General features: G+C 44.4%; 1 protein-coding gene across 1 annotated transcript in view; it reads left to right on the forward strand.

The window, feature by feature from the left end:
• The window catches only part of appl2 (adaptor protein, phosphotyrosine interaction, PH domain and leucine zipper containing 2), a 230,723-nt gene that overhangs the window by 4,078 nt on the left and 203,239 nt on the right, over positions 1–23,406 (forward strand). The window contains exon 2 of the mRNA XM_078235147.1: positions 14,949–15,047. Coding sequence (XP_078091273.1) covers positions 14,949–15,047 — 99 coding nt within the window. The remainder of the gene's footprint in view (positions 1–14,948; positions 15,048–23,406) is intronic.

Consider the following 23,406-nt stretch of genomic DNA (forward strand, 5'->3'; position numbering starts at 1 on the left):
CTGGCCTCCGTCCAGCTCTCAACGATCGCAATGGCAGAGTGGCAGCGGAACCCCCCCACCAATCACCCCCAGGCCCTGCTCCAGTAGGCCCACCCCCTTAGCACTGCCCCATGCCTGATGGGCAGTGCCAAGGGGCCCTGGGAATGGGTACTTTGCCCCTTGCCAGGGGGCACAGGATGACACTGCCAGGGTGCCCATGCCCAGGGGGCATCCCCCCGCCGCCCGACCCCCTGGGGGGCCCGGATTGCCCCTCACTTCACTGTAGCGGGGTTGTCCCGCTAGTTCCTCGAAAGTGGGGAGCCAGTTTGAACCCTGCTGGAGTGAAATACCCCTGGCGGGGTGGGAGATGCTTGTGGACCCGGAGAATTCAGTCCCGGGCCTGCTCATCACACTTAAATTACATTAAAATAACTTATCTGGTGTTCCCGCCAGTTTCCAGCACGAATCAGACAGCACCAGATATCCAGCGCTGGGAGATGCGTGCGCGACGGGAATAGAACCATAGAACCATAGAAAATTACAGCTCAGAAACAGGCCTTTTGGCCCTTCTTGTCTGTGCCGAACCATTTTTTGCCGAGTCCCACTGACCTGCACTTGGACCATATCCCTCCACAACCCTCTCATCCATGAACCCGTCCAAGTTTTTCTTAAATGTTAAAAGTGACTCTGCATTTACCACTTTATCCGGCAGCTCATTCCACACTCCCACCACTCTCTGCGTGAAGAAGCCCCCCCTAATATTCCCTTTAAACTTTTCTCCTTTCACCCTTAACCCATGCCCTCTGGTTTTTTTCTCCCCTAGCCTCAGTGGAAAAAGCCTGCTTGCATTCACTCTATCTATACCCATCAAAATCTTATACACCTCTATCAAATCTCCCCTCAATCTTCTACGCTCCAGGGAATAAAGTCCCAACCTATTCAATCTCTCTCTGTAACTCAGCTTCTCAAGTCCCAGCAACATCCTTGTGAACCTTCTCTGCACTCTTTCAAGCTTATTTACATTTTCTTGTAACAAGGTGACCAAAACTGTACACAATACTCCAAATTCGGCCTCACCAATGCCTTATATAACTTTACCATAACACTCCACCTTTTATACTTGATACTCCGATTTATAAAGGCCAATGTACCAAAGGCACTCTTTATGACTCTATCCACCTGTGACGTCACTTTTAGGGAATTCTGTACCTGTATTCCCAGATCCCTCTGTTCAACTGCACTCTTCAGAGTCCTACCATTTACCCTGTACGTTCTACTTTGGTTTGTCCTTCCAATGTGCAATATCTCACACTTGTCTGCGTTAAATTCCATTTGCCATTTTTCAGCCCATTTTTCTAGTTGGTCCAAATCCCTCTGCAAGCTTTGAAAACCTTCCTCACTGTCCACTACACCTCCAATCTTTGTATCATCAGCAAACTTGCTGATCCAATTGACCACATTATCATCCAGATCATTGATATAGATGACAAACAACAATGGGCCCAACACCGATCCCTGCGGCACACCACTAGTCACAGGCCTCCACTCAGTGAAGCAATCCTCCACAAACACTCTCTGGCCTCTTCCATTGAGCCTTTTGAAAGACAATTCCTTTGTCTTTTGTTCTGATCCTTTTTCCCCCCACGTCTCATTCCTTACATAGGGTTTTATCTCACTGTCATTTTTGCCCCAGTCCTGACCAGGTGCAACCCATCCAATTTGTACTGGTCCCACCTTTCCAGAATGGGTCCCAATGCCCCAGGAATCTGAAACCCTTCCCCTTGCGAATCCCGCGAATCGGCCGACACGCAATTCTCCTAGCCCACCACACTAAAAGATCGCCCCCAATATTTCACAAATAGGCCGGAGCAGTTAAGTGACACAGATTTCCTTCCTGAAAGGACAATAATGAACCAGAAGGGTTTTTAACAACCATCATGATTATTAATAACCATACTAGCTTTGTATTCCATATTTAAATTATTTTAGCTCCTGTGATTTGATTTGATTTATTATTGTCACATGTATTAGTATACAATGAAAAGTATTGTTTCTTGCACGTGATACAGACAATGCATACCCTTCATAGAGAAAGAAAGGAGAGAGTGCAGAATGTAATGTTATAGTCATAGCTAGGGTGTAGAGAAAGATCAACTTAGTGCGAGGTAGGTCCATTCAAAAGTCTGATGGCAACAGGGAAGAAGCTGTTCTTGAGTCAGTTGGTACTTGATCTCTGACTTTTGTATTTTTTTCCTAACGGAAAAAGGTGGAAGAGAGAATGTCCGGGGTGTGCAGGGTCCTTAATTATGCTGGCTGCTTTTCCGAGGCAGCGGGAAGTGTTGACAGAGTTAGTGGATGGGAGGCCGGTTTGCGTGATGAGCTACATTCACGACCTTTTGTAGTTTCTTGTGGCAGAGCAGGAGCCATACCACGTTGTGATACAACCAAAAGAATACTTTCTATGGTGCATCTGTAAAAGTTGGTGAGAGTCGTAGTGGACATGCCAAATTTCCTTCGTCTTCTGAGAAGGTAGAGGTATTGGTGGGCTTTCCTATCTATGGTGTCGGCATGGGGAGACCAGGACAGGTTGTTGGTGGACACCTAAAAACTTGAAGCTCTCGACCCTTTCTACTTCGTCCCCGTTGATGTAGAGAGGGATATGTGAGATTTGAACTTGTGTCTATGGTGTATTAATATAGGTCTCTGGTTGACTCGCCAGTAACCATGATAAACTGTCCAGTGTTAAAGCAGAGACCATGTCAGCATTTGGAAAGAGGTGATTAGAGAGGAGATTGAAGGAAATGTTTATGCTCATGTGTTGGATAAACATCAACATAGACTGCTTGTGCTGATGGGCCTGTTTCAATGTAATTCTCTATTGTTTGCCGTACATGTGAACTGAATCGTACAGCATCTCCTCATTTGTAGAACTATGTTTGCAGAATGTTAAGTGTAACTAGTTGCTATTTGCAGGGAATGGTTGGAATATTTTTGTTGCCAGTCAGACAAGCAAAACCTGCTACGACTGTGTATGTAAACTGTTTGACACTAAAATCGTTGAAGATGGCATAGTGACATGTTATTTTACTGTTGCCCAATGGAAAGATCCCATCACCTAAAAAGTTAGTTTCACATTTAAAGAAAGGCTGGCATTTATAAAGCACCTTTTCCAATTTGTTAACCTGAACGTATGATTTGAAGTTCTCTGAATAATTTTCACTGGAAGAAAATTGTATTCCATACCCATTAATATATTTGTGTTATAATTCCATAAGATTGAATGCGTATGAAGTTTGTCTCATTAACTGCCATTCATTTGAAAAGAAACAACCTGAGTTTTGATAACATCGGAAGCGACTGACTGCTGTTGTGGCATATTAGTCAGTCCCTGTGGACCAATTGAAGTCTTCAGCTAAGATACCAGGCGAGCTTTGGACTAGCACATAATTCAGTCAGCATTTTAAAATTGCCAGTCCTGCCTTTTTTAATGTTCCCATTATAAATCCATATGTCGATGCACATAACAGCAATTGTCTTTGTAAACTTGCCACTCTATCTGCAATTTCTCCTGGTGCTATGGAAGCACAGCAGCAGCAGCAGGAGAGTGTGATTAAGTGTACTGAAATGTGCATATTGTGTGAATTTAGAAGTTAGGAGTTTGTAGGGGGTAGTTCTTTCATCTAGCAAATGTACAATTCTAGTTCTAACAATATCTGAAAATATGATTTAAAATAATTAATTTTCTCAGCATTTTTTTTCTTATTGTAACTACTATACTCCCAAGATTTTCTAAACCCAGTTATTTCTGAGAAATTCCATCTTGTATCAAATGTATGCAGCTCCATTCTACCTAAATTGAAAGACTTAATGATTAGGGAGGTGTCAGATTCCATTCTGGTCTTTGCTGGGTTAATCTTGTTTTCAGTGCAGGGTGGGGCTTTGCAATTTATCCAAAGTGTCCGTGATGGAGAAAGGAAATATTTCTTTTTCTGAATTGCTGCTGAGTGAAGTGAATTGGGAGTGGCAGTATATTTTTACTGGGTATGGCAGCATCCGGATGAATCATTTGGTGCAGTTTTCAAGACTCAGAACTTGGCCCAGCGAGGGCAGGAAGAGTGAATCTGAGATCATAGAAATGATAGAAACCCTACAGTGCAGAAAGAGGCCATTTGGCCCATCGAGTCTGCACCAACCACAATCCCACCCAGGCCCTACCCCCATATCCCTACATATTAACCCGCTAATCACTCGAACCTACACATCTCAGTACACTAAGGGGCAATTTTAGCATGGCCAATCAACCTAACCCGCACATTTTTGGACTGTGGGAGGAAACCGGAGCACCTGGAGGAACCCCACGCAGTCACGAGGAGAATGTGCAAACTCCACACAGACATTGAACTAAGTCGGGAATCGAACCCAGGTCCCTGGAGCTGTGAAGCAACAGTGCTAACCACTGTGCTACCGTGCCGCCCCAATTGGAGATTGGAGGAGCCACGGCTGGTGGATAGTTAGAATTGTCTGAAACTGGTCTAGGAAGGGGGAAGGCGTATTTGCGAGTGATGAGAAGGCCTCATTGGCTGGGAGAGCTTCCTAAATGGTCCATTCTCTCTGGTAGGGAGAGCAACACAAGACTGCTCCCCAGTAGCTGTGTGTTTAAGGGAGGGGCTGAATCTGATGTAGGATCTGGGGAGTATCTTGATTGCCAATGCTGTATTCAAACAAGATTTGGAAGTGCTACCCATTCAGCAGCTTGCAGTGGCCCAGGGCTCAGTCATGGGCAGAATAGCCCACAACATCTAAAGGTCACAAGCCCAGTGAATGTGGTCACTCATAACCTGATAAGGACCCAAAGAGTGCTGGGAATCTGGAACTCACTGTCTGAATGGGTGGTAGAGGCAGAGACCCTCATAACATTTAAGAAATATTTAGATGTGCACTTGTGATTACAAGGCTATGGCCCAAGTTCTGGAAAATGGGATTAGAATAGTTAGGTGATTTGTCCTTGACTGGTGCAGATGTGATAGGCCAAAGGATCTTTTCTGTGCTGTATACCTCTATAACTCTATAAGCACTGACAGTCTAGGATAAGGCTAACCAGTGGATTTAGTGCCTATGAACATGTAATGCTTTCTGATGGGCTGGTTAATGATGCAGTTTGGATTATTGAATATATATATGAAGCATGACCCACGTAAAGAGAAAAAGATTGACAAAAATGAATGTAGGCCCCTTACAGTCAGAAGTGGGAGAATTCATAACGGGCAATAAAGAAATGGCTGAGGAATTAAATTTGTACTTTGCTTCAGTCTTCACAAAGGAAGACATGAATAATGTATCAGATGTTCAGAGAGAAGCATGGTTTAGTGAGGAGCTGAAGGAAATCAGCATTTTTAGAGAAATGGTTTTGGGGAAATTGATGGGATTGAAGATGGATATATCTCCAAGTCCTGATCATCTTCATCCCAGAGTAGTTAAGGAAATGGCCCTGGAGATAGCGGATCCATTGGTGGTTATTTTCCAAAATTCTTTGGACTCTGGAATAGTTCCTACAGATTGGACGGTAGCTAATGTAAGCCCGCTATTCAAAAAGGAAGATAGCGAAAAAACAGGGAACTATAGACCAGTGAGCCTAACGTCAGTACTGGGGAAGTTGCTAGAGTCTATTATTAAGGATTTCATAACTCGGCATTTGAAAGGTAGTGGTATAATCAGACAAAGTGAACATGGGTTTAAAAAGGGAAATCATGCTTGATAAATCTATTGGAATTTTTTGAGGATGTAACTAGTAGAGTTGACCATGGAGAACCAGTAAATGTGGTTTATTTAGACTTTCAAAAGGCTTTCGACAAGGTGTCATATAACAGATTGCTATGTAAAGTTAAAGCACATGGTATTGCGGGTAATGTCTTGAGATGGATAGAAAGCTGGTTAGCAGATAAGAAGCAAAGAGATGGCATAAATGAGTCTTTTTCTGATTGGCAGTCAGTGAGTAGTGGGGTTCTGCAAGGAGCTGTGCTGGGACCCCAACTGTTCACATAATATATCAATGATTTGGAAGAGGGAACTGAATGTATTATCTCCAAATTTGCAGATGATACAAAGTCGGATGGGAGGGTGGGCTGTGAGCAGGATACAGAGATGCTTCTGAGCTGTAATTATCTATGGTTCTATGGAAAGCATCACAGATAGGAGTTTTAGTGATGTGGTGACCCCAAGGTGCAGGCAGATAGATGGGTGACAGCTAGAAGGGGCAGGCAGTCAGTGAAGGAATTCCCTGTGGTCGTCCTCCTCTCTGACAAGTATGGTTCAGCGTGATTTGGACAGGCTCAGTGTGTGGGCATCTGCATGGCAGATGTAGTATAATGTGGATAAGTGTGAGGTTATCCACTTTGGTAACAATAATAGGAAGACAGATTATTACTTGAATGGGTGTAAATTGAGAGAGGTGGATACTCAACAAGACCTTGAAGTCCTCATGCATTAGTCGCTGAAAATAAGCGTACAGGTACAGCAGGCAGTAAAGAAGGCAAATGGTATGTTGGCCACCATAGCAAGAGGATTTGAGTATAGGGATAGGGATGTTTTGCTGCAATTGTATAGGGTGTTGGTGAGGCCACACCTGAGGTATTGTGTGCAGTTCTGGCGTCCTTATCCAAGGAAGGATGTCCTTGCTGTAGAGGGAGTACAGCGAAGGTTTAGCAGACTGATTCCTGGGATGATAGGTCTGTCATATGAGGAGAGACCAAGTCAGTTAGGATTATATTCATTGGAGTTTAGAAGAGTGAGAGGGAATCTCATTGAAGCTGATAAAATTCTAACAGGGTTAGACAGGGTAGATTCAGAAAGAATGTTCCCAATGGTGGGGGAGTCCAGAACTAGGGGTCAAAGTTTGAGGATAAGGTGTAAACCTTTTAGAACTGAGGTGAGGAGAAATTTCTTCACCCAGAGAGTGGTGAATGTGTGGAATTCATTACAACTGAATGTAGTTGAGGCCAAAATGATGTTTGACTTCAAGAAGAAATTAGATAAAGCTCTTAGGGCTAAAGGGATCAAGGGATATGGGGGGAAGGTGGGATCAGGATATTGAATTCAATGATCAGCCATGATCAAAATGAATGGTGGAGCAGGCTGGAAGGGCCGAATGGCCTACTCCTGCTTCTAGTTTCTATGTTTGTATGTAAACCTACTTTTAGCATTGTCTTAGCCATTAATAACATACCAGAAACTGTATATTAATCGAGGCTCTCTAAATTAATGAATGAGAGACCAAATTACGTGAGTTGTGAGATGAATGGATTTTAAAAATTGTTTATGGTCTAAGCTGTGTGCATTCTCCTGCTCTAGCCATGTTTCTGTGACTTCCCTGAAAGTGGGAGCTCTTCTCCTGTCACAGTGTCCAAGTGTGACATGTGTCAGGTGAGTGAGAATGGAACATGCCCAATGAAGGAATGTGTGAGGAGAAGAATAACAAGATGTATGTGAGAAGAGAGGGAGAATATTTTTATTCTTTCATTGGATGTGGGCGTCACTGGCAAGGCCAGCACTTGTTGCCCATCCCTAGTTGCCCTTGAACTGAGTGGCTTCTTAGGCCATTTCAGAGGGCTTTAAGAGGACTTTTAAGAGACTACCACATTGCTGTGGATCTGAGTTGCATGTAGGCCAGACCAGGTAAGGACGGCAGATTTTCTTCCCTAAAAGACATTAGTGAACCAGATGGGTTTTTACAACAATCAATGTTAGTTTCATGGTCACCATTGCTGAAACTAGCTTTAATTTCAAGAATTGTTAATTGAATTTTGAAATTCCACCAGCTGCATTGATGGGATTTGAACCCATCTCCTCAGAAAATTAGCCCAGGCCTTTGGATTGCTCATCCAGTGACATTATCAATATGCTATTTGTTGTGTGGGAAGTGAAATGGGATGTGTGAAATGAGAGAGCACGGGGGCATGGGAAGAGAAGTGGATTGGGACATGAGAGAGACATAATGTGACTTATTAAAGGAGAGGTGTGTAGGACCAGTGAGAGTTGGAGCTGAATGGAATCTTTGTGGAGAGGGAAATTGGGACCAGAGGGATAACAGCAATATGACAAATGTGTTTGGCATTGTAGTAATCTAGGATGTATCGCACGACTTTGGGTGAAAGTCGAGTGACTTTTAATGTGACTTTTAAGCTGCCCATGAGCAAAACGTATGACACAGAAAAGCTTGCAGTACACTAAGTACAAATAAATTTGAGAGATAATTGGGACCACACCTGGAGTATTGTGCACAATTTTGGTCTCCTTATTTAATGAAGAATATACTTACCTTGGAAGCAGTGCAGTGAAGATTCACAAGATTGATTTTGATTTGATTTGGTTTATTATTGTCACATGTATTGGGATACAATGAAAAGGATTATTTCTTGCGGGATACAGACAAAGCATACGTAAATACAGAAGGAAAGGAGAGGGTGCAGAATGTAGTGTTACTGTCACAGCTAGAGCAAAGAGAAAGATCAACTTAATACGAGGTAGGTCTGTTCAAAAGTCTGATGGCAGCAGGGAAGAAACGGTTTTGAGTTGATTGGTGCGTGAACTCAGACTTTTGTATCTTTTTCCCGATGGAAGAAGGTGGAAGAGAGTATAAAAGTTTATTAGTCATAAGTAAGGCTTACATTAACACTGCAATGAAGTTATTGTGAAATTCCCCTAGTTGCCACACTACAGTGCCTGTTCGGGTCAATGCACCTAACCAGCATGTCTTTCAGACTGTAGGAGGAAACTGGAGCACCCGGAGGAAATCCACGCAGACACAAGGGAGGGAGTGTGCAAACTCCACACAGACAGTGACCCGAGCCAGGAATCAAACCCAGGTCTCTGGCGCTGTGAGGCAGCAGTGCTCATCACTGAGCCACTGTGCCGCCCCGGGGTGCGTGGGGTCCTTGATTATGCTGGCTGCTTTTCCGAGGCAGTGGAAAGTGTAGATGGGAAATGTAGCTTTAGATTGCTTCCTGAGATTGGATGGTTGTCCTTTGATGCAACATTTAATGGATGGGGCCAATACACTGGAGTTTAGAAGACTGAGAGTTGATCTCCTATAAGATTTTTGGATGCCTTGACAGGTGAGAGATTGAGGATTTTTAAAAAGTAATTCCTGGGATATGGGCTTCACTGGCAAGGCCAGCATTTGTTGCCCGTGCCTAATTGCTCTTGAGAAGGTGGTGGTAAGTTGTTCTTCTACTGCAGTGCATGTGGTGTAGGTACACCCATAGTGCTGTTGGGAAAGGAGTTCCTGAATTTTGATCCAGTGGCAGTATGGTGTGTGGCTTGGAATTAAGGTAGTGGTGTTCCCGTGCATCTGCTGCCCTTGACTGGTATAGATTGTGGGTTTCAACGGTGCTTTAAAGGAATCCTGACAGGTTGTTGCGGTGCTTTGTGTAGATGATACACACTGATGCTGTATGCCAGTGGTGGAAGTCAATGATAAAGTGGTGACTCGGGTGTCAATCTTCTGTGCTACTTTGTCTTTGGTGGTGTTAAGCTTTTTGAATGTTGGAATTTCTCTCAATCAGCTAAGTAGTGAGTTTCCAATACACTCCTAACTTGTGCTTTATAGATGATGGACAGGGTTCGGAGCATCTTGAGGTAAGATACTCAGTGCAAGATTCCAAGCCTGCTCTTGTAGCCACGGTATTTATATAGAATCATAGAACCAGTACAGTGCAGAAGGAGGTCATTTGCCCCATCGAGCCTGCACCGATAACAATCCCACCCAGGCCCTATCTCCATAACCCCACATGTATTTATATGGCTGGTTCAGTTCAGTTTCTGTTCAATGATGATCCCTAGGGTGTTGATGGTGGGATTCAGCAGTTATAATGCCATTGAATGTCAAGGAGAGATAGTTTGATTCTGTCTTGTTGGAGGTGGTCATTGCCGAGCACTTGTGTGGCGCAAATGTTATTTATCACTTATTCGCTCAGGTATTGTTTCATGTGGACACACTGCTGCAATATCTGAGGAATTGTGAATGGAACTAAACATTGTGTAATCATATGTGAATGCCGCTACTTCTGACATTATGATGGAAGGAAGGTTGTTGATGAAGCAGCTAAAGATGGCTGGGTCTAGAACACTATTTTTACTGCTGTTGTGGTTACTGTGGAACACACTGGTGTCCAGTATGAGCTGTAGTTTTTCTATGTTTCTAAGACCAGAGAGCTGAAGTCCAGAGGCAATAGCTGGGTAAGCAGGTATATAATTGGTTGATGAATTTAAACTAGCACCTGGGAAATATAAGTACAGTAATAAGTCTAAAGCTTAGCTCCGAAAGCTTGTGTGGCTTTTGCTACCAAATAAACCTGTTGGACTTTAACCTGGTGTTGTTAAACTTCTTACTGTGTCCAGTATGACCCACATCATTTGTGTTGCCATATTTTATTTAACTAATTAGGTTTTATTTAACAAATCAAATTTAGAAATGTCACTCAAAGACTATTTGTAGTTATATCAAGTAGTTTAATTAGCTAAGCTTTAGACTTATTACTGTACTTATATTTCCCAGGTGCTAGTTTAAATTCATCAACCAATTATATACCTGCTTACCCAGCTATTGCCTCTGGACTTCAGCTCTCTGGTCTTAGAAACATAGAAACATAGAAAAACTACAGCACAAACAGGCCCTTCGGCCCACAAGTTGTGCCGAACACATCCCTACCTTCTAGACCTACCTATAACCCTCCATCCTATTAAACTCCATGTACTCATCCAGGAGTCTCTTAAAAGACCCTATTGAGTTCGCCTCCACCACCACTGACGGCAGCCGATTCCACTCGCCCACCACCCTCTGTGTGAAAAACTTACTCCTAATATCTCCCCTGTACCTACCCCCCAGCACCCTAAACCTGTGTCCTCTCGTAGCAGACATTTCCACCCTGGGAAAAAGCCTCTGAGAGTCCACCCGATCTATGCCTCTCAACATCTTATACACCTCTATTAGGTCTCCTCTCATCCTTCGTCTCTCCAAGGAGAAAAGACCGAGCTCTCTCAGCCTATCCTCATAAGGCATGCCACTCAATCCAGGCAACATCCTTGTAAATCTCCTCTGCACCCTTTCAATCTTTTCCACATCCTTCCTATAATGAGGCGACCAGAACTGAGCACAGTACTCCAAGTGGGGTCTGACGAGAGTCTTATATGGCTGCATCATTATCCCCAGACTCCTAAACTCAATCCCTCGATTGATAAAGGCCAACAGACCATACGCCTTCTTAACCACCTCCTCCACCTGCGGAGCCGATTTTAGAGTCCTATGGACCTGGACCCCAAGGTCCTTCTGATCCTCTACAGTACTAAGAGTCTTTCCCTTTATATTGTACTCCTTCATCCCATTTGACCTACCAAAATGGACCATGATGCATTTATCTGGGTTGAAGTCCATCTGCCACTTGTCCGCCCAGTCTTGCATCCTATCAATGTCAAAAAACAAAGAACAGTACAGCACAGGAAACAGGCCCTTCGGCCCTCCAAGCCTGTGCCGCTCCTTGGTCCAGCTAGACCAATCGTTTGTATCCCTCCATTCCCAGGCTGCTCATGTGACTATCCAGGTAAGTCTTAAACAATGTCAGCGTGCCTGCCTCCACCACCCTACTTGGCAGCGCATTCCAGGCCCCCACCACCCTCTGTGTAATAAACGTCCCTCTGATATCTGAGTTATACTTCGCCCCTCTCAGCTTGAGCCCGTGACCCCTCGTGATCGTCACCTCTGACCTGGGAAAAAGCTTCCCACTGTTCACCCTATCTATACCCTTCATAATCTTGTACACCTCTATTAGGTCTCCCCTCATTCTCCGTCTTTCCAAGGAGAACAACCCCAGTCTACCCAATCTCTCCTCATAGCTAAGACCCTCCATACCAGGCAACATCCTGGTAAACCTTCTCTGCACTCTCTCTAACGCCTCCACGTCCTTCTGGTAGTGCGGCGACCAGAACTGGACGCAGTACTCCAAATGTGGCCTAACCAGCGTTCTATACAGCTGCATCATCAGACTCCAGCTTTTATACTCTATACCCCGTCCTATAAAGGCAAGCATACCATATGCCTTCTTCACCACCTTCTCCACCTGTGTCGCCACCTTCAAGGATTTGTGGACTTGCACACCTAGGTCCCTCTGTGTTTCTATACTCCTGATGACTCTGCCATTTATTGTATAACTCCTCCCTACATTATTTCTTCCAAAATGCATCACTTCGCATTTATCCGGATTAAACTCCATCTGCCACCTCTCCGCCCAATTTTCCAGCCTATTTATATCCTGCTGTATTGCCCGACAATGCTCTTCGCTATCCGCAAGTCCAGCCATCTTCGTGTCATCCGCAAACTTGCTGATTACACCAGTTACACCTTCTTCCAAATCATTTATATATATCACAAATAGCAGAGGTCCCAGTACAGAGCCCTGCGGAACACCACTGGTCACAGACCTCCAGCCGGAAAAAGACCCTTCGACCACTACCCTCTGTCTCCTATGGCCAAGCCAGTTCTCCACCCATGTAGCCACTTCTCCTTGTATCCCATGAGCCTTAACCTTCTTAACCAACTTGCCATGTGGGACTTTGTCAAATGCCTTACTGAAATCCATATAGACGACATCCACGGCCCTTCCTTCATCAACCGTTTTTGTCACTTCCTCAAAAAACTCCACCAAATTTGTAAGGCACGACCTCCCTCTTACAAAACCATGCTGTCTGTCACTAATGAGATTGTTCCGTTCTAAATGCACATACATCCTGTCTCTAAGAATCCTCTCCAACAACTTCCCTACCACGGACGTCAAGCTCACCGGCCTATAATTTCCTGGGTTATCCCTGCTACCCTTCTTAAACAACGGGACCACATTCGCTATCCTCCAATCCTCAGGGACCTCACCCGTGTCCAAAGAAGCGACAAAGATTTCCGTCAGAGGCCCAGCAATTTCATCTCTCGTCTCCCTGAGCAGTCGAGGATAGATGCCATCAGGCCCTGGGGCTTTGTCAGTTTTAATGTTCCCTAAAAAACCTAACACTTCCTCTCTTGTAATGGAGATTTTCTCTAACGGGTCAACACCTCCCTCCGAGACACTCCCGGTTAACACGCCCCTCTCCTTCGTGAATACCGATGCAAAGTATTCATTTAGGATCTCCCCTATTCCCTTGGGTTCTAAGCATAATTCCCCTCCTTTGTCCCTGAGAGGTCCGATTTTCTCCCTGACAACTCTTTTGTTCCTAACGTATGAATGTCCCTCTGTAACTTCTGACATCCCTCCAGACTATCCACAACCCCACCAACCTTCATGTCGTCGGCAAACTTACCAACCCATCCCTCCGCTTCCTCATCCAGGTCATTTATGAAAATGACAAACAGCAAGGGTCCCAGAACAGATCCCTGGGGCACACCACTGGTGACCGACCTCCATTTAGAAAAAGACCCATCTATACCCACTCTCTGCCTCCTTTGGGCAAGTCAGTTCTGGATCCACCGGGCAGCAGCCCCTTGGATCCCATGCCCTCTCACTTTTTCTAGAAGCTTTGCATGGGGGACCTTACCGAAGGCTTTGCTAAAATCTATATAAACCACATCTACCGCCTTCCCTTCGTCAATGTGTTTAGTCACATTTTCAAAGAACTCCACCAGGCTCGTAAGGCACGATCTGCCCTTGACAAAGCCATGCTAAGTATTCTTGAGCATACTAAACCTCTCTAAATGTTCATATATCCTGTCCCTCAGGATCTTCTCCATCAGTTTACCAACCACTGAGGTTAGACTCACCAGTCGGTAATTACCTGGGCTATCCCTATTTCCCTTCTTGAAAATAGGAACCACATCCCCAATCCTCCGGCATCTCTCCCGTCTCCATCGACAACGCAAAGATCATCGCCAGAGGCTCTGCAATCTCTTCCTTCGCCTCCCACAGTAACCTGGGGTACATCCCATCCGGACCCGGCGACTTATCTATCTTGATGCCATTCAAAGATTCCAGCACAACCTCTTTCTTAAAGTCCACATACTCAATCCTTTCAGTCCACCGCACGCCCGCAGTACATCCACCCAGGTCCTTCTCCTCTGTGAAAACCGAGGCAAAATACTCATTAAGCACCTCTGCCTTGCTTTGCTGTGATGTGGAGATGCCGGCGTTGGACTGGGGTAAACACAGTAAGAAGTTTAACAACACCAGGTTAAAGTCCAACAGGTTTATTTGGTAGCAAAAGCCACACAAGCTTTCGGAGCTCTAAGCCCCAGAAGGGCTTTAACCTGGTGTTGTTAAACTTCTTACTTGCTTTGCTGTGCCCTCCCTCTTGGACAACTCTTTGTTCTGCAAAAGACCCGAACAGTATGCCATCTCCCTCTGTTGAATTCTCTCACTTGCTTAACTTGCCAAGTTAAACAAGTAGTCTGTCGAACTGTCCTTCATGCTACTTTATCACAATAGCCAATGCAATTCCTACCTGATTTAAGGGAAATGTTTTCTACCCAAGTCATTTGGAGAACTTTTATTTGTACTGTGACAGGATGGCCTCTGGAGTACAGGACCTTGTTCTGTGATCGGACAGTTTCTGTAGCTCAGACCTTTGCACAGTGACAGGGTAATGCCTGCAGTTCAGGAACTGGTACCGTTCGGGCATTGTCTAGTGGGGCAGTGAGATATAATTACCATTGGCTGGGTATTAATATGATGGATGTAATACAGAAGTGATTCTCCTTGCAAAGTGAACACATTTGGGGAAAGGTTTGTTAATTCTCCTTGCAAAGTGAACACATTTGGGGAAAGGTTTGTTAATTCTCCTTGCAAAGTGAACACATTTGGGGAAAGGTTTGTTAATTCTCCTTGCAAAGAGCACACAACTTGGGGAAAGGTTTGTTAATTTCAGATATTACAAAAGCTTTTAAATCTGTCTTTTGAGCATTTGTAAGAGGTTAAAGTGTGTTGTCTTTCTTACTTTAGACACGTTCCCTGCTGAGTGTGTTTGAGGAAGATGCAGGCACACTAACAGAGTATACAAACCAGCTGTTGCAGGCCATGCAGAGGGTATATGGTGCTCAGGTCGGTGCTGTTTTCTCTTGTTGATTTACATCTATTTATGAGTAAGAATCTTGAGTCCATAATCTAGAGTTCTTTATGTCTCATCTTTCATGACTCAGCTACTTTGCATTCTAATTATGAGGAGGTGCAATTGCAATGCACCTTTCTCTCCAAAAATAGATTAATTTGTTGTAAAGCATACAGCAAATATGTGAGTTAAACTTCATCCAGCCACTCCCTTTGGCAGCCAATCATTTACTGCCAACCTGAACTAAATAAAGAACAAAGAATGAGGTTAGGCATTTATAGGCATATACATACTCCCTATATTAATGGAAGTTTAAGAAAAGTACCTGTTCACCTGACTTAGAGCACATTCCAATAATTCATTATTAAACTGAGGACATATTGGAATTGAATATAAATTTAAAAAGAAGAAATTTGCAGGGCAATGTGGTCAGAGCCTTCCCCCAAATGTTTCTCGCCTTCAATCATGATTTTATCTTCTGACCTTTTAGTTTTGTTTAAATGTTTAACACTGGTAATTGCTAGTTTCCTCTCATGGTAGCAGGTTTTAGTTCAAATTAGTTTGAATCAATGCCGTTGCTTAATTAATGGTGCTGCTCAAATGATCTTGGTGTTTCCTTTCTTATAAGACATATCCAGAGACTTCATTTTCCATTCACCTTCTAAAATCCTAATATGTGAAACTTGCACTTATTCATCACCTTTAATCTCGCATACATCCATTTTAATCTTTATTTGTGCAACTCCAAGTATGCACATTTAACATGTCCTGTCACCTATGGCCATCTGGGTCCCTTTCTTGCCATATTTGAATGAGTTGCTCTTCCACAGTAAGTGCATCACTGTGGAGTTGTATTCTTCCCCTATTACCAGAAGTTGTGTGCTCTTTCAAACAGCTGTATATTTTTCCAACTTAATATCCCTTTTTTGCCTTTCTTTTTTGCCTTTTTTTAAGAAGCATTATATTTCCATTATAATTACCAAAGTTCCAATTAGTCATAAGATCCTTGCCTTTGTACATTTGCCAAGTGTCCCAATAACAGCATTTTGACGCCTTTTTGTTTCAATTCACTCGGTCACCTCAACCTTGGCATACATTTATGTGGCACCCAGTGTACAAAATATCACACATATTTCAGTTATTGGTTCCCGTTTGTACTGATTGTGCAGTTTCCAACACTGTTGATTGTGCAGAATTCAGTCGTGTGGTTCTTTACGAATAGAGCTCTTTGAAGTTTCTCAGTGTTTTGCAACTCATTAAGGAGCTGTGGACTGGAGCCATTGTGCAGTTAGGTCGGGAGTGATCAGGCAATGATAAAGGAACAACATAATTTCCAAAGCTAGTAAGGAGGATAACTTGGACGAGTATTTGCAAGTTGTGCTATTCCAAATGGCTATTAGTCATCTTTCTAGGTGGTTGAGTTCCCATGCTTATAAAGTGCTGTCAAAGAAACCGTGGCAAATTGCTGCAGTACATCTTGTAGACAGAATCATAGAATCATAGAAACCCTGCAGTACAGAAAGAGGCCATTCGGCCCATCGAGTCTGCACCGACCACAATCCCACCCAGGCTCTACTCCCATATCCCTACACATTTTACCCACTAATCCCTTTAACCTATGCATCTCAGGACACTAAGGGGCAATTTTTTAGCATGGCCAATCAACCTAACCCGCACATCTTTGGACTGTGGGAGGAAACCGGAGCACCCGGAGGAAACCCACGCAGACACGAGGAGAATGTGCAAACTCCACACAGACAGTGACCCAAGCCGGGAATCGAACCCAGGTCCCTGGAGCTGTGAAGCAGCAGTGCTAACCACTGTGCTACCGTGCCGCACATCACAGCTACAGTATACTAGCGGTGGAATGAAAGTTTGTAGTGGGTGGGTTGCCAATCAAGTGGGCTGGATGGCATTGAGTTTCTTGATCCTTGTTGGAGTTGTACTCATCTAAGCAAGTGAAGAATATTCCTTTGGATTTCTATGTTATATTCCAGAAATGATGTGGAGATGCCGCCGTTGGATTGGGGTAAGCACAGTAAGAAGTCTCACAACACCAGGTTAAAATCCAACAGGTTTATTTGATAGCACAAGCCACAAGCTTTCGGAGCACTGCCCCTTCATCAGGTGAGTGGGTACTCCGAAAGCTTGTGGCTTGTGCTACCAAATAAACCTGTTGGACTTCAACCTGGTGTTGTGGGACTTCTTACAATATTCCAGAAAGCCAGATGAAGGATAGAACTGGAGACAATCTTTACAGACTTCCATAAGTGTTTATTTACAAAAATACATGTCATGAGCTGACGTTACCCATTCCAACAACCGCATATTTATAGAGCGCAAGTGAATCTCCAGTTAATGCCCACTACCTGGATACATTATATTAATTATTAATATACAATTAGCATCCTCATTTGTGCCTTGTAGATAGTGAACAGGCTCTTGGGGAGTCAGGAGGTGAGTTACTTGCTGCAGAGCCTCTCACCTGCTGTTGTCGCCAATACTTATATAGAATAGAATCCCTACAGTACAGAAGGAGGCCATTCGGCCCATCGAATCTGCACCAACAATCCCACTCTATCCCCATAACCCACATATTTACGCTGCTAATCCCCCCAAAACTAGGGTCAATTTAGCATGCTCGATCAACCTAACACGCACATCTTTGGATTGTGGGAGGAAACCAGAGCACCCAGAGAAAACCCACGCAGACACGGGAGAATGTGCAAACTCCACACAAACAGTGACCCAAGCCGGGAATCGAACCCGGGTCCCTGGTGCTGTGAGACAGCAGTGCTAACCACTGTGCCACCATGTAGCTAGTCAAATTAAGTTTCAAATTAATGGTAATCCCACCATGTTGATGGATTCAGCTATGGTAATGGTGCTGAGTGTCAAGCAGAGATGGTTAGATTCTCTCATTGGAGATGGACATTGCCTGGCACTTGTGTGGCGTGAAAGTTACTTACCAACTATCAGCCAAACCTGAATGTCTTGCAGCATGTGGACTCAAACTGGTTCATTATCTAAGGTGCTGTGAGTGGTACTGAATATTATGTGATTAGCAAACATCCCCACTTCTGATCTAACGATAGAGGCAACATTATTGTAGCAACTGAAAGTGGTTGGACCCCGGACATTACCCTGCGGAATTCCTGCAGGGGATGTCCTGGGGCTGAGATGATTGGCCACCAACAACAGCAACCAATCTTCCATTTGCTAGGAATGACTCCAACCAGTGGAGAGTTTTCCCCTGAGCCCCGTTGACTTCAATTTTTCTAACACACAATGAAGTGCTGCCTTCTTAAGGACAATCTATCGTAGAGGTACACAGCACAGAAAAAGGCCCTTTGGCCTTTGTGTCAGTGCCAGTCAAAGACAAGCCACTTGAACTATTCTAATCCCATTTTCCAGCACTTGGCCCATAGCTTTGTATGCCTTGGCATCGAAAGTACACATCTAAATACTTCCTAAATGTTATGAGGGTCAATGCCTCCACCACTCTTTCAGGTAGTGAGTTCCAAACTCCCACCACCCTTTTGGTGAAAAATGTTTTCCTCACATCCCCTCTAAACCTCCTGTCCTTTACCTTAAATCAGTGCCCCTAGTCACTGATCTGTCCACCAAGGAGAAAAGTTTCTTCTTGTCTGCTTTATTTATGCCCCTCATAAATTGTCATAATTTTATATATCTCAATCATGTGCCCCCCTCTGCTTCAAGGAAAACAACCTCTGTCTATTCAATCTTTCTTCATAGCTGAAGTTCTCATTCCCAGGCAACATTCTGGGAAGTCTTCTCTGCGCCCTTTCCACTGCTATCACATTCCTCCCTTAATGTGGATTCTAGAACTGCACACAGTACTCTAGCTGTCGCCTAACCAAAATTTTATATAGTTCCAGCATAACCTCTCTGCTCTTAACCTCTATGCCTTGGCTAATAAAGGCAAGTATATTATATGCCTTCTTGATGTGGAGATGCTGGCGTTGGACTGGGATGGGCAGAGTAAGAAGTCTCACAACATCAGGCTAAAGTCCCACAGGTTTATTTGGAATCGCGAGCTTTTGGACCGCTGCTCCTTCATCAGGTCAGATGGAGGAGCAGAGCTACGAAAGCTCGTGATTCCAAATAAACCTGTGGGACTTTAGCCTGATGTTGTGAGATGTCTTAATGTGCCTTCTTAACCACTTTAACCACTTGTCTTGCTACCTAAAGTGACCGGTGTACCTGCACACCAAGGCCCCTCTGATCCTCAGTGCTTCCCAGGTTCCTGCCATTAATCATGTATCCCTTGTCTTGCTTGTCCTACTAATTGCATCACCTTATACTTGTCCGAATTGAATTCCATTTGCCATTGATCAGCCCATCTATATCCTCCTGTAATCTAAGGCTATTCTCTTTACTATTTATTACCTTGCCAATTTTTGTATCATCTGCAAACTTACTCTCAGCCCTCCCACTTGCAAGTCTAAATCATTTATATCAGCCACTAACAGCAAGGGCCCTAACACTAACACCTGAGGGACCTCACTGGACACAGCCTTCCAGTCAGAAAAACACCCCTTGGCCATCACCTTTCTGCCACTCAGCCAATTAGAACCATAGAACCATAGAAAATTACAGCTCAGAAACAGGCCTTTTGGCCCTTCTTGTCTGTGCCGAACCATTTTTTTGCCTAGTCCCACTGACCTGCACTTGGACCATATCCCTCCACACCCCTCTCATCCATGAACCCGTTCAAGTTTTTCTTAAATGTTAAAAGTGCAGCTCATTCCACACTCCCACCACTCTCTGCGTGAAGAAGCCCCCCCCTAATATTCCCTTTAAACTTTTCTCCTTTCACCCTTAACCCATGCCCTCTGGTTTTTTTCTCCCCGAGCCTCAGCGGAAAAAGCCTGCTTGCATTCACTCTATCTATACCCATCAAAATCTTATACACCTCTATCAAATCTCCCCTCAATCTTCTACGCTCCAGGGAATAAAGTCCCAACCTATTCAATCTCTCTCTTTAACTCAGCTTCTCAAGTCCCAGCAACATCCTTGTGAACCTTCTCTGCACTCTTTCAACCTTATTTACATCCTTCCTGTAACTAGGTGACCAAAACTGTACACAATACTCCAAATTCGGCCTCACCAATGCCTTATATAACCTTACCATAACACTCCAACTTTTATACTCGATACTCCGATTTATAAAGGCCAATGTACCAAAGGCACTCTTTACGACCCTATCCACCTGTGACGTCACTTTTAGGGAATTCTGTACCTGTATTCCCAGATCCCTCTGTTCAACTGCACTCTTCAGAGTCCTACCATTTACCCTGTACGTTCTACTTTGGTTTGTCCTTCCAGTGTGCAATATCTCACACTTGTCTGCATTAAATTCCATTTGCCATTTTTCAGCCCATTTTTCTAGTTGGTCCAAATTCCTCTGCAAGCTTTGAAAACCTTCCTCACTGTCCACTACACCTCCAATCTTTGTATCATCAGCAAACTTGCTGATCCAATTGACCACATTATCATCCAGATCATTGATATAGATGACAAACAACAATGGACCCAACACCGATCCCTGCGGCACACCACTAGTCACAGGCCTCCACTCAGAGAAGCAGTCCTCCACAACCACTCTCTGGCTTCTTCCATTGAGCCAGTGTCTAATCCAATTTACTACCTCCCCATGTATACCTAGCGACTGAACCTTCCTAACTAACCTCCCATGAGGGACCTTGTCAAAGGCCTTGCTGAAATCCAGGTAGACAACATCCACCGCCTTCCCTTCATCCACTTTCCTGGTAACCTCCTCGAAAAACTCTAATAGATTGGTCAAACATGACCTACCACGCACAAAGCCATGTTGACTCTCCCTAATAAGTCCCTGTCTATCCAAATATTTGTAGATCCTATCCCTTATCACACCTTCCAATAACTTGCCCACCACCGACGTCAAACTTACTGGCCTATAATTTCCCGATTTCTTTTGGAACCTTTTTTAAACAACGGAACAACATGAGCCACCCTCCAATCGTCCGGCACCTCCCCCGTGAATACTGACATTTTAAATATGTCTGCCAGGGCCCCTGCAAGTTCAACACTAGCTTCCCTCAAGGTCCGTGGGAATACCCTGTCCGGCCCTGGGAATTTATCCACTCTGATTTGCCTCAAGACAGCGAGTACCTCCTCCCATTTAATCTGTAAAGGTTCCATGACCTCCCTACCTGTTTGCCCTATTTCCGTAGACTCCATGCCCGTTTCCTCAGTAAATACGGATGCAAAAAAACCATTTAGTATCTCCCCCATCTCTTTTGGTTCCATACACAGTCTACCACTCTGGTCTTCAAGAGGACCAATTTTATCCCTCACTATCCTTTTGCTCCTAACATACCTATAGAAGCTCTTTGGATTTTCCTTCACTCTGTCTGCCAAAGCAACCTCATGTCTTCTTTTAGCCCTCTTGATTTCCCTCTAAGTAGCTTCTTGCACTTTTTATACTCCTCGAGCATCTGATCTGTTCCTTGCTGCCTGTACATTTCATACAACTCTCTCTTCCTCTTAACCAGTGTTACAATCTCCCTCGAGAACCAAGGTTCCTTATTCCGATTTACTTTGCCTTTAATCCTGACAGGAACATACAAACTTTGCACTCTCAAAATTTCTCCTTTGAAGGCCTCCCACTTTCCATTTACATCCTTACCAGAGAACAGCCTGTGCCAATCCACACTTCCCAGATCCCTTCTCATTTCATCAAATTTGGCCTTTTTCCAGTTCAGAACTTCAACCTGAGGACCAGATCTATCCTTATCCACGATCAGGTTGAAACTAATGGCATTATGATCACTGGATCCAAAGTGTTCCCTCACACTCACATCCATCACCTCCCTAACTCATTGCCCAATAGGAGATCCAATATCGCATCCTTTCTAGTTGGCACCTCTATATACTGATGTAGAAAATTCTCCTGAACACATTTTACAAACTCTACCCCGTCTAAACCTTTAACAGTATGCGAGTCCCAATCTATATGTGGAAAATTAAAATCCCCTACTATCACAATTTTGTGTTTCTTGCAGTTGTTCAGCTATCTCTCCGCTGATTTGCTCCTCCAATTCTCGCTGACTATTGGGTGGTCTATAATACAACCCCATTAATGTGGTCATACCTTTCCTGTTTCTCAGCTCCACCCATAGGGCCTCTGTAGACAAGCTCCCTAATCTATCCTGCCTGAGTACCGCTGTAACATTTTCCCTGACCAACAATGCCACCCCCCCACCTTTTATCCCTCTGCCTCTATCCCGCCTGAAACATTGGAACCGTGCTACATTGAGCTGCCAGTCCTGCCCCTCCTGTAGCCAAGTTTCACTAATGGCTATAATGTCATATTTCCATGTGTCTATCCATGCCTTCAGCTCATCTGCCTTCCCCACAATACTCCTGGCATTGAAATAGACACACCTCAAAAGATTATTTCCACCACACTCTACCCTTCCATTTGTGATTTTGCTTGAACTAACCTGTCTTTTTACCCCTGCTCCACTACCTGCTCTGGCACTCTGGTTCCCATCCCCCTGCAAATCTAGTTTAAACGCTCCCCAATAACACTAGCAAATCTCCCTGCAAGTATATCGGTCCCCTTGTAGCTTAGGTGTAACCCGTCTCTCTTGTACAGGTCCCACCTGCCCCAGAAGAGGTCCCAATGATCCAAGAATCGGAAACCATGCCCCCTGCACCAGCTCCTCAGCCACGTGTTCATCCGCCCAAGCATCCTACTCCTGCCCTCACTGGCATGTGGCTCAGGTAGCAATCCTGAGATTACTACCCTTGGGGTCCTACTTTTTAACTTCCTTCCAAGCTCTTTGTACTCACTCTTTAGGACCTCCTCACTCTTCCTTCCCATGTCATTGGTACCGATGTGTACCACGACATCTGGCTGATCACCTTCCCACTTTAGAACTCTGTGCACGCGATCAGAGACATCGCTGACCTTGGCACCTGGGAGGCAACAAACCATGCGGGACTCTCTGTCCCGACCACAGAACCTCCTGTCCGTACCTCTGACCATTGAGTCCCCTATCACTACTGCTCTCCTCTTCTTCATCCCACCCTTTTGTGCTGTAGAACCAGACTCAGTATCAGAGTTCCGGCTGTCGCAGCTTGTCCCAGGTAAAGCATCTCCCACAACAGTATCCAATTCAGTATACCTGTTGTGGAGGGGTATGGCCACAGGGGAACCCTGCTCTGCCTGTCCTTTCACATTGCCATTTCCTCTCCTTACAGTAACCCAATTTCCTGTGCTCTGCTGCTTAGGTGTAACTATCTCCCTAAAGCTACTGTCTATATACCTCTCATTCTCCCGAA

Source organism: Mustelus asterias, chromosome 19, assembly GCF_964213995.1.
Source record: "Mustelus asterias chromosome 19, sMusAst1.hap1.1, whole genome shotgun sequence".
NCBI lineage: Eukaryota > Metazoa > Chordata > Chondrichthyes > Carcharhiniformes > Triakidae > Mustelus > Mustelus asterias.